The sequence below is a fragment of the Ammospiza caudacuta genome, chromosome 4 (genome assembly GCF_027887145.1).
Source record: "Ammospiza caudacuta isolate bAmmCau1 chromosome 4, bAmmCau1.pri, whole genome shotgun sequence".
NCBI lineage: Eukaryota > Metazoa > Chordata > Aves > Passeriformes > Passerellidae > Ammospiza > Ammospiza caudacuta.
Window position 1 is genome coordinate 54,367,892 of NC_080596.1, and position 12,620 is coordinate 54,380,511.

Genomic DNA, 12,620 nt, shown 5'->3' on the forward strand with positions numbered 1-12,620 from the left:
TTAGCACTGCCATATACAAAGTGCTTTGTTGGGTGAAGGTCTGAACCACAGTCGACCAATACTGATGAAAGATCTGAGGACTTTAGGTTAGCCTCTTCACAGAAAGCCTTTTCTGTTCATCTTTTACAACAGGCACACATGCTCTTGTGAATAGAGGGCTACAGCTTTCAGTGGCAATCCACAGTGTATTTTGCCATCTCAGCCATGTCTTTTTTATTGTCTCATCTCATACACTAAGTCCTGGGAAACATAGTTTGGCTCAGCCAAGCTCAACCAAGCAGAAGCCTCTACTCTGCAATCCAGGTTCATGCAATAGAAGTTAGTTAGAATAAGTAAAATCAACACCACCAAAGGTAATCAACATTTTATTTATAAACATACATTTACTATAAAAGCTGTTGAGTTTTAGACAAGTTTTCCTAATTTCCAGAGGCATTTTAGAATAAATAAAATAAAGGGAAGATTAGCATAATTGGTATTCAACATTAGCCCCAGCTGGGAGAGCAATCCTTGTCCCTGAATAGACATGCAGATAAGGATGGTTCCCCTCTGGTTCACCAACCTTTACGACATTCACTGAAAACTACAGATGTACTGCATCAATAACACTACATAGCAAGAGTAAGGAAAAAATACACCATGAAAATGGGCTTGTAAAATACAGATGGGTTATGACACCTGTTCAGGTTCTCTGAAGTAGTAAGAGGCTAAATAAATTCCAAAACATCTAAAACCCATTACATATATTGTACTTGCTTAGTAATAATAAATCACTTTTTGCAACAAATACATTTACATTGCAGTTCAAATGTGGGAAAGCATTATTTTTTTATGTGCTCAAAGTTCCTGACTAGAAATGTATAATCTTAATGTGTTTAAACTGGAAAAAAAAAAAAAAGAAAAAAAAATCTTAGCCTGAATGAATTTGCCATGTAAGATTCCAGAGGGAATATAAAATCAAACATAAGAAGTTGGCAAGTATGATTTGGAAAACTGTTGGAAATTATTCTGTGCTGGTGAGTAGATGTTCATTAACGGAAAAAAATTGTCATTGCTGAGCGCTGCTTTATTTCGCTTTGAGTACAATCAACTTAGCTAAAGCATGCATACACAAAACTATCTGATAGACACTGGGAGCAATTCCTAAGTGGCTCCAGAGACCCAGTGATGTGTCTGCAGTGTGATGCAATATCCCTCCCCCCTCTTTCATGCACTTTATCCCAGCCATGCTCCTAAGCCCTTTGGGCACTTACCCCTACATGAATGAGAAGCGGACCTGACCTCTGAGACACCAACCTTTGATACACTTGGGGACTGGTTTGCACATCTAACTCTATCAGGTGGGTGAAGCAGTGCTAGAGACCCATACCAAATAGATGCACAAGCATGCACAGTATCATTTAAAAATTAGGTTCAGACATTATATATTTACATATCCTTAATGCAGCGTAGGGAGTTATACAGACGTACCACATCAGGTACGAAATCTGCTTCTTGAATTTCCATGTTACACATTCTTTGTGGGAAAATGTTTTAACAACCACAAGCAGAGAGTAAGCATCCTGGTTATCAAAACCTTTTGACAGTAAATCATGTAGGTGGTTGATCAAAATATAGGATATCACTTTTAGTTCCAAAACATTTGTCTGATTTATTTAATTTTTACTTAAAAATATTCCCCAGGTGAAGTCCAAGAAGGACTTCAGCTTGTTGGATTTATTGCATCCATAAGTCATTGCTGACTGTGTGCAACAGCTTTGCATTTTCTAAGGCACAATATTGAGGAAGTCACATGTAACTTTCCAGGAGATAGTCACAATGTCCTCCAATGACATCACACAGGTGTGTTTGATGACACATAGTTTTGCATGGTTATGCAACTCACATGCAAGCAACTGTCTAGCATTTCAATAAATAATTGCTATCTAGAGAACAACTCAGAATTATTGCTTCCCTAAGAACCACTTCATTTCTATTTACCAACACATCAAAAGATGACAGATATGCACATAGATAAAAGAAATCTCTATTCATTTATAGTGGTTTTAAGGCAGAAAAAGATTTTTTCCCTCCATTTGAAGATATTTCCAGTAACTGTTTACCAAAAAGTGTTAGGATATTTTACAGTTGCAATACATTCCCTAACTTTGTCTGTGTATTGTAGATATCTGCTGAACCCTCTGCTTCAATGAGCTGCTGGATCACATGCTTAATCAAAGAGCACAAAGGAAAACTGTCCCAAACACAGGCAAGGTGGTTTTTCTGCCTGCGGCTCCAGCCTCCTCCCTGCCCATCTTCCACACTTCTGGGTTTTGCTGACTATTTTTGGATAGTGGATGGAGGAACACAGGCTCAAGGATGTCTAATTCTCCACCCTGGGGGGTTACCCAAACCACATGTGTTTCTCTGCATGAGATTTCAACCAAGTGTAATGTTTGCAAGTGAATGAGCAGATGTCCAGCCCACTCAAATCAATTGGCAAGTCACATGCCAAAGAGAAAAGCTTCACCACAGCATCAAGCTCAGCTCAGAGACTCAGAGCTCCACTCGGCTGCTCTTCCCCACATCACCTTCCAGCGAGTTTAATGACAACACAGGCTGCTGGGCTTATTAAGAAGGATTGCTCCTGATGGGAATTTTCCCATTGTTAATGGTATGCAGTCTTTAGGTTTAATGAAGAAATCTTTATTTCAGAGAATATTAAGCTATAGTCATGAACATTACTTGAGGTACACAAACAAAAATTCCTATGACTAAAGGTGCAATAATTTATTTGTTTAACTTCTACCCTCCATTGAAGGTAATATTAACAAAAAATGCTTCAGAAGTACAGGATGTATTATCAAACTAGTCTCTGTATAAAAAAAGTTATAGCTTCAGTTATAACAGAGAAGTCGTGCTGTGATGTTTAGTTTTCCAAATGCACTGATTAGATACTATCTCAAAATTACTTCTCAGCTCAAGTTGGCATATTCTATAAAGGTTCTGTAAACTTAAACTTTTTAATTGCTAGAAATATTAAAACAAAACAGCTTTATTGCATGTTTATTCTCTTATTACTTTCAAAAGAACAAGGTAACAGACTGGGTATCATAAGCATACCTTAAAGGTGGTTTTGTTTTTTTTTTTTTTTAATAGTACTCAGGCTTTGCCTTCCCAAACATGGTCATACATATTTTGCAAATTTCTTAAGGAAGCAAAAACCAACATATTGCATTTCAAAGGAGCAGGTGCAGTTTTTTTGTGAGTTTTTAAAAACGAGATGAGAGCCATCATGTCCATGGATTCAAGCTTTTACAAGTGATTGTCTGGAGGCAGCCGATACATATGAGAAGAGAGTTCCTTCTTGAAATTTATTAGGACTGAAAGTCATGTCACAATGTAGTTGGCTGTCCAGCAGCTAGACAAAACAAAACCAAAACAAGTAATTGGTTACAAATTTTAACAAATATAGACTTTTCTGTACATGACCTCTACAATTCAATAAAATGTATCTGGAGCTTTATATATTTGTGCCCTGTCTTTTCTTTCTCCTGCAAAGCTGGGGAGGGGGCAGTAACTATGACAAAGATTCAGCATAATTCCAGTGGAAATACATTTTCCTTGCCATGTGTTGAATGCATTCTGCATGAAGTTTTATCTTATTTTACGCCCTAAGTACTTGTGTGTATATTTATTTAAGGCTCTGCAGCCTTTGACTTCGACTCTCATCAACCTGTGACCACTCCCTGTGTTTGACATTGAATACAGAATTTCCTTCCTCGTGAGGTTTCATTGTACAGAAACAACCTACAGATAAAAGCCCCATCCACTTTTATCTGAAAACCAGAAATATTTTGGACCCTGGGCTACTACATAATCCTTAATGCTTCTCTAGTCATCTTTTTTGATTATTTATTTTGAAACAGAATTGTCCATTTTTTCAGATAAGCTTCTGGGAGTCAAAATATTTCATCAAATGTCCATAACTGTCTCCAAACAATACTGACTGACCCTAGGTTAGTCAGAGATTGTCACTTCTGCCCACTGCTGCAGAGGTTTCATGGGGGCAGGAAGGCACAAACCATGCAATCAAACAATGGATTTGACATTTTGCAGCATTATTCCCAGAACTGAAAGGCAAAACACTGACATTGCACCAGTTTATTCTTAATTTCAGGTGTGCAGTGCATCAAATTTTAGCTAAAAAATAGCAACTAGCAATATTTACAGTTCTATCCAAAGCATACAGTTCTATCCTTTCAATTGTCAAAAACAGTTACTGCAGCTTAAATTCAACTGACTGGATTTTGAGATTTTGCATGACCAGTGGACCCAGCAGGAAGAGGCAATTTGTTGTAAAAATTAAAACCCCCATGCCATTATTATTCTTCAGTAGCCATACATTTTCTCAAAACCTATTTCCTCTGTCATGGACTTGGTTACCATTCTGCTGGGTATGTACAAAGGCAAAACATTGTTACACGAAACACTGCACACAGGTCTCTAATGCATTTTCTAGTAACACTGCTGTAGAAGTTATAATGGATAGAGTGATTTCTACAGCATATAAGCTGATAATTTTTGAGCCTTTATCTATCCTCAAGGGACCTAGATGTTCATTTAAGTAAAAAGGACTAAGAAGAAAAGGAAATGATAACTTTTATACCTTCCTCTCTTTTTTTGTAAAGCTGGATGAGTAAATCTGCATTTTAAGGGTCAGGACCTCATCCACATGAGGAAGATTTATAGTATCAAGCCCTATAGGGAAGGGAAAAAGCTATTTCTAAATATTTCAGGTTAAATAAATAATAAAAAGTTGATAACATTTCTTAGCAGAATTTAAGAAAGAAATCACCAAAAAATCCAGTTATACAATAGCACCCTCTAGCTCTGCTGATGGAGAAGTATCTCGTTCCTGAAGCACCAGAGCAAATGTACCCATTTTTCTTCTGGCAGAGGTAGGGAGGTACTTTCCCTACTCCTGAATTTCTACAGCCAGCACTTTTGAAAGAGGGCAAGGGAAATAGTAAGCAAAAAGACCTCTAGATGTCCACTTATCAGTTAAAACTGTAGGCAGTGAATATCCCAAAAAATATTTAACAGGAAGAAAATTAGTCCTATTGTTTTGCATCTTACTGTTTCCACAAGATGGAAACCAGCATGATCACTGACCATCACTGGTGACATTGGGGCAAATCTGAAATATTCTTATAATTTAGTACCAGTTACTGAAATCCAGGACTTGGAAAGACATTTAGGTGACCCGCTCTAAGGCAGCAAAATCACAAAGTTTTCTTTCTGACATGCAATTGTTGGGTTCATTCTTCAAAATGTATGGCAAGAACATATCTGGGGATACCACCACAGAGTTGTGTGGTGTGAGTTTCAGAACGTTCTTAATATTTCACATAACCATTTTGTCCGCAAAAGGAGGCCTAGAGATTTAAAAAAGATGGGAACTTCTCCAAACACGACCTGGGGTCCTAGATCAAGTATAATTATCTACATTGTCTCATGTGATGTGAGAGATCCAAGCCTCTGGGTCATGCAAAATCTGTGCATAGTATAGGAGTTCATGTTTATGCACAGAAACAACCTTTGAGTCTAATAGTGCTCAACAGAGATCCTCTGGGAAAATTTAATGGGCTTGGAAATCTTTTCTGATCAGAGAAAATCATTGAAATGGCGTGGGAAGGCTCCTCTTCCCATGGTGAAGATACACCTGAGTGTCAGAGCTGGACAAAGCCAGCAGTTAAATCATGGCCACAGCATTCCCCGTGGGAGCTGCCAGGCTCGGTACTCACTCCTGGATCGGATGTAGCAATCGTTGCAGTTCAGAAGGCCATTTCTGATCCTGACATCCGTGCCACTCGCTGCATCTCCCAGCTGGCCCTTGCAAACCCCACACTGTCAGGTGAAGAACACAGAAAGTAAGAGAGACCATGCCCTGCTATTTGTCACAACTCTTCCCAAATTTTTACTTTTGTTCAAGTAGTTCTTGGAACGGTGAGAAAAATACCCACCTAGAAGCCAGCCCATACTCCTGGGGAACACTGCAAACCAGTAAGAGGGTTTCTGTAGAGTCAGAAGTGTTTAGGACTGGATTTCAGCAGCCTCTGCTTACACAGAAATAAAGCCTAATTCTTATATTGGACATCTGACTTTGAGGCTGCATTCTGTAGGCAGGTAAGTTGTGATGGATGAAGTTTAAAGAGGCCAGAGATTTAGTCTGGGTAAATGTCTAAAATCAAAAAAATCTTCACAAATGTCTAATATCAATTGAGCCAGAGATAATCGAAATGGATACTTTCTGATTTCTCTAGAAAACACTCAAAACAGTCAAAAGATATTTCTGGTAAAAGCCAGAATACACCATTCATTCCATAGTCAAAGCTTTCCAACCATGGGGCAGATCAAAGATGGCTTTGAGACTGATCATGCTTTTGGAAGGAAAAAAAAAAAAACTTGCAAGGTAAATAATGTTATATTTAAAAAACAATGAGCACAATAGAGAAATTATATGATAGTCCTCCCCCTGTAAGAACAGAAGCTAAATTTGCTTGCTTGATCACAGGTTTTAGTCCAATTAATGTGTCTGACTGCAAAATAACACATTAGTTGTGTTATTTCCACTTCTTTACAAACATGCTCAGACATAACAACCATGTAAATCCCCTGGTCCTCTCATTTTCAGTTTCACATCTACTCTCTACTTGCTCTGTGCATGACTTGAGGTTTTTCTTAATAAAGCAAGAACCATACCCTGAAGCACTGAATATGGAAATAGAGACCAAGTGTTTCAATAATCATGGCAGCTCCTTTTCCAAGAGGCAGACCACAGGTAGAACAAAGCTTCTTCCCGCTGACAGACCTAGGAGGCAAACATGGCTGTAAGAACACTGCACCTGGGAGACAAATATGCCTTCAAGAACACTGCAACTGATGTTAAAATGACAGCATAACTACAGTAGCAACAGACCAGGCACTGGCTGCCTCATTTCAGACTGTGCTGCTGCAGCCACTTAATACTATAACTAGTCAGAGAAAACCTGAAATTGGATCTCCACCTGCAATGCAGAAAATTCTTCAACTTGCACCTTCAGCAGTCCTGAAGGACTGTCTAGACCTCTCTCCTAAATCTGCAGTAGGATGACAGGTGGGTGAAGGTTCAGAGCCCCAGGAACAACTGCTACCCTTTTTCATAATGGTTTTAATGGCAGTGCAGGTACCCACTTTATGGGTCTCATACTTTTCACTTCTCTCCTGCCTGTCAGCCTGCCAGAACTGATTCTTGGCCTAGTGAGATGAATCTGAGACCAAAAGGGATCCCCTGTCACTCTGTGTCACCAATGCTTTTTTCAACCAGGAGAAAAACTGTGTGATACTTCATGAGTTTTGAAAAGACAGTTTGATGAAATACTACTCAGATAAGCAAGTTTACAATCTCTTGCTATGAGGTTTTGATGAAGCAACACAATAAGCCACCAACAGATACAGATCTGGACTGCAGCATGACAAAAGAGCCATTTAGGAGAAAAAAAAAAAAAAGACAGAGAAAGAGAGACAGAAGCAGCAGAAAAACTCATCACAATTAGAAAATTGCCCTTGCTTCCAGCTATTGAGCCCACCATGTACACAGGCAGTACAGACTTATAATGTCTTGTTGGTTCATTATCATTATTCCTTTTAGAATAACTTCACTGGGGTCCCCCCCCCCAAGCCTTAACCCTTCTGCTTCTATGTTATTTCTGAGTTCACCTTTGTTTTTACTTCTTCTCCACTATCAGAGTTACTACAAGAGCAAATTAAAGTCTTGGGAAATTTTTAATGTTTTAGTTTTCCAATGTTTTAGTGGAAAAATGAATTCTATCCCATTTATTGTTTACAAAATGAAGATTTATTTCAGGAAAAGATAATGCAAAAGATTTTCACATCAGAATATAGCTACTTAATAATATGAAGTAGCTATCACAACTAGCAATCTGTAGCAAGGAAATGATCTGCAATCCCACCAAAACTGCAGCTACAGTTAGAAAAACATAATAAATTGTTCATGTAAAAATTCCCAATCATTTCACATCAATGCAAGTGATATCAGAGGGAGGATAAAGTGCTCTGAAAAGTGAAGAACAATGTAATTTAAAATAAAGAAACTTGCTATGTTGTGTTATATTAATTTACCCTATATAATAAGCAAACTGATTTTAATATATCCCAAATTATCAGTGATTTAATCAGGCTACATGTATTTAGAGTTGGTACACATAACTCACTGAAAAATGTACAGATTGCTTTGAGAGAATCAAATCTCTAGGAGATTAGCATGATTGTGGGCAAACTAAAGTTCAGCAAAAAAGAAAAATGTGTTTCTAGTTTGGAAATGAAAGAAAAAAATTATTTTTAAATCAGTAAGTGCCAATGTCTAGAACAGATCTTACTCCTGAGCAGGTGACTATTCACAATGAAGATATTCTTTGGCTTAAGTGCTCTGAACTCACACTTTGACTGAGGTTTATCCTGTCCCATTTCAATTTTATTGAAACTTCAATGATCAAGCAGAGTTCTAGAGCTGCTCTCTGAACTGTGTTATTTGCAAATGTAACAGTACCACTGAAGCTGGCAAAAAATATGGGAGCTACATGTTTATCCCATGGACAGGTATGAATTGCAACACCTAGCAGACTTAACAGTGCATCCACATAATACTAATGTGATTTTCACTTTGGCAGTTCACCAGCAACTACAAGATGTGTCTGGTCTGCAAAATTCCTTATTGACCTTTGGTACCTGTTGGGTGAGTGACTGAGAGCAGCAGGAGAGCAGGGAGATGACGGCCCAGATCGGAAGTTCTCATGATAGCCTCCCCTAAAACACAGCAGAGAAGACATGTTACTACAGGTGAACAACAAATGAAACCAGGTTTTGTATGGAGAAACTCCAGTTAGTGAATTTCAGGACTTTTGGTTCTGAGTCTGCTAGCTGCTGCTCAATCAGGTAACTCACACAGTAATCAGCCATGTGGAGACTCCTGCCCACCCCACCAATCCATCACAGCTCCCACCATGATGAGGGAGGGTTAAGCCAAGTCACACCACACCACACCACACCACACTCTCTGCTGGCTCTTTACTGAGTAAAAAGGAAGCTACCAACACAGAAAGGTAGTTTATTTGGTTAATGGTTATTTGCTATCTATGCTACTCTGAAAGAACCTGGTTATCAAAACCATGGTTTTTGTTATCAGAAATCATAGGACTGATCCAAACAGTAACTGCTTAAAATGGTTTCTATTAAATAGATTAAATAACAATTTTCTCAAACATACACACAAGCAGTTTATAATGAGGAATAGGTAATCAAACCTCAATCTACATTAGTTTTGACTGGATACAACCTTAATAGAGGTAACAGGTTTTGCAGAAGACTGTGTTCATATATATGCTAATGAAAACAGATGTTCCTTTCTCGTTGCATAGCTTCTTTTTGTAAATACTAGGCAGACAGATTCCTTATTTACCAAAAGAACTGGTGTTACCATTCAGTAAGGCTTACTCAAAAACCACAGGCAAAGTAGCACTTCACCAAAGTTTACAGCAGAAGGCAAATACTACTTTATCTTAATCTTCTTTTAAAAGGCATAATCTTTAAAGTACTAGAAAGTAGCAATCAATACGTGTTTGGAAGATGAGGAATGAAGCTCCTGGATACCATCTTCAAAGAGGCAGATATAACCTGGCCTCCCCGTCCTCATATTTAGCTACTTATTACCTACAAATATTTGTCTCAGGCAATTTAAACAAATTAAGCATATGAAAAGTTATGCAGATATGTGCTGAAAGAGCTAAGGGGAAAGAGGAGAGAGGCATGCAGGGGGTGTGCTCCCTCCTGAAATGAATAACTGTGGTGCCTGTAATGAGAAATCAAGTAGATAAATGTCAGCAGTCTCTGTGGGAAAGCCAGACATGAAGGGCGTCTTCACACTGCAGGACTCATCAAACCCAACCAACAAAGGATGCTGAGCAGGAGTGTAAGGGAGAACAGAGCGAGCAGGACTTCTCAATCTCTTCAATAACCTTTATGTTCTCACCTCCTTGCTTCCCCTGCAGAGCTTGGTTGCTGTCCCACAGCCTGGCCCAGGAATGGTCTCTGCCGAATGTCCTCTGAGCACTGTGGAGATCGCTTTGTCAGCAGCTGCTGATTCCAGGAGACATCTACAGCCAGAGGTGGGGAAAACTCAGCATTTGAGGCAAAATGCTTTGTCAGTATTTATGAACCATCATGGATTGTGGGCACACAACAAAGGAGAGAGATGTACTGCTCCTTAAAACAAACTTCTCAGAAACCCCCACAAAGTCAGAGACCGGTTTTGCTACATCAGAAGACCTCTTTGGAACATCATTCCTCAGCATTACCCTCACATACACATGATCTACCCTGCTGCTGAATGTATTTCTGAAGGGGAAAGGGCAAGGTCAAACAGCCATCCACAAACAGCACTTGGGAAAATAAGGTTGTCGTAATGGAGGAAGCACCAGAGACACTGAAACTTCTGTGGTGCTGGAGGATCCAAACGTCTCAACAGCAGGAGTTAAGGGGATGGTGGTACAGTCACTGCTCTGCATAAACCTACTGATGAACAGTAATTCCTTTGTCATTTTCTTCTGTGCTTCACATGGCTCAGTGACAGCAGCAGCCTCACAGCAAAAAGCAATGACCTGTGAGATGCCCAGGCAGCCAGCCATCCTATCCTTGAGAAACACTGCATTACCTGGACCCTGCAAGATGAATTTTGTGGCTCACAGCTGGAGAAAAGCCTTATCCTGCTGTGTGCCAACCATCTGGTTTAGAGAATGAAAACTTTGCTGGGGCCTATGAAAGGCCTGTTACCTGCTTTGATATCAAGACAATAAACCCACCTGATTATTTAAGGGTTTAAGGAGGGAGCAAGGATGGGATGCTTTAAGAGGCAAGAAAAGAGCTGTCAGAATACTTGCAGAGGACCAAATTGTTGAAAAGAACCCAGGAAAACCTTTAAGCAGGGTTATTGGCAGATGTAGTTTAAAATTGTCAAACCTGTTAAGTTTTCTTAATCACTACTACAAATCCCCAAGGCTGTATTGCAGGATAATATATATTCTGCTTGCTTTCTTTCTTTGTGCAACTTTTATCAAAGCACTAAGAATACAATAAAACTGAGACAAGGAAGCCTACCAAGTTTACTATGATGAATTTTCATTTGGAGCAAGTAATACCACTGAAAACTTTTCAATCCATAGACATTTTTTAGAATAATGAATTTTTATGCTGAACTGAAAACAGAAATCTAAAACTTGATTTCAGAATTCACATTCACTTGCTGTCTTTAGTCCTACTTATTTACTTTCCACTGTTCACTTGTATTAGATAGATAATGATGCTAAGTTCATAAATTTATTTGCTGTTTGGTTTTTTTTTTTTTTTAGGGTGACCCTCATGACAGCAATGTTTTGGGGAAATTCTTTCCTTCAAAAACATCCATACTCGTGGGAGCTAAAAAAATAAATTAACTTTAAATGTCATTAGACATTGCTAATGACAAAATTGAGGCAGGTGTTGCTTTAGGCTTGGCTTGAAAAGGTTACATATCACATGTAGTGATTTTGACTGGACTGAAATCGACATCAAGAATCTAATTACCTACAAAAACACAAAGTAAGTGTTGGAAATATGCTCTTTGTATCAAGATAAATCCTATATGTTGTAGGCATGTAAGATTATGTAAAAGATAGAAGATAAATTTTTTAACTGATACTGTGAACATGCAGGCCTATAAACGAGATACCTGCTGTCATCTCTGATGGAAACAAGAGGAGTTTAAATATCACCTTAATATATTTACCTTTGCTAACATAAAATAAATTTTTAGTCTGAGATAATCCACTTTTGAAGATATTTGTGTACTGTCAACTTCCAAAATGCTTTGAGTTAGGTTCCTGCCTGATTTCTATCTGGAGAAGAACACATGCATGGGAAGAGTCTTACTCTCATCCTGAGTCAGAGACAGGTTCAGCCTGGCAGGTGAGCTGCGCTCCATCCCCGGCATGTGGTGCTCCTGCTCGCTTCCTCCTTTCAGGATACCAGTCCCTGGGTATCCTGAGAGCACCTTATTTCCACTGCAATAAAAATAAGTCACATTGTACAAACAAAGCCAGGAGAAATGTCACCCAGAACATAATGGCTAAAACAGACTTTTGAATACCAGTCTGTTTTTTACAAAAAGGACTTTTCTTATTCTGTCAATTCTGTCAATTTTGTAATGACAAAGCAATGAAAAAACCTTGATAAATTAACGAGTTTGACTCCAAATAGTCCAAGTCCTCCTGCTTATCTCAAACTGCCACTTAGATGTGCTGAAGATAATTTTGCATTTGTAGGAAAGGGCTTCTTTGACAGAAAAAAAGCTTTAATCCATTTTCTCTATACACTGCTCAGCATCATCAGATGCCTCTTCTCTTTTGTGAGACCTGTTAATTAGCAGTTGAGCAAAGTCCAGGACTTCAAACACCACCTGGCAAGATTTGGTACGGCATTTCTGAGACAGCCAGGCAATTTCACACAGGTTCTGAGTGAAAACAGCCACTGCTCCTTTAGTCCTTTAG

At 38.8% G+C, this 12,620-nt stretch overlaps 1 protein-coding gene across 1 annotated transcript in view; it reads right to left on the minus strand.

Annotated features, from left to right (window-relative positions):
- Positions 1-399: 399 nt before the first annotated feature.
- LIMCH1 (LIM and calponin homology domains 1) overlaps positions 400-12,620 on the minus strand; it is a 174,895-nt gene continuing 162,674 nt past the window's right edge. The window contains exons 29-34 of the mRNA XM_058802919.1: positions 12,004-12,134; positions 10,070-10,193; positions 8,770-8,847; positions 6,745-6,853; positions 5,787-5,889; positions 400-3,400 (exon numbers count right to left, since the gene is read on the minus strand). Of these exons, the coding sequence (XP_058658902.1) occupies positions 3,375-3,400; positions 5,787-5,889; positions 6,745-6,853; positions 8,770-8,847; positions 10,070-10,193; positions 12,004-12,134 (571 nt within the window). The 3' untranslated portion in view covers positions 400-3,374. The remainder of the gene's footprint in view (positions 3,401-5,786; positions 5,890-6,744; positions 6,854-8,769; positions 8,848-10,069; positions 10,194-12,003; positions 12,135-12,620) is intronic.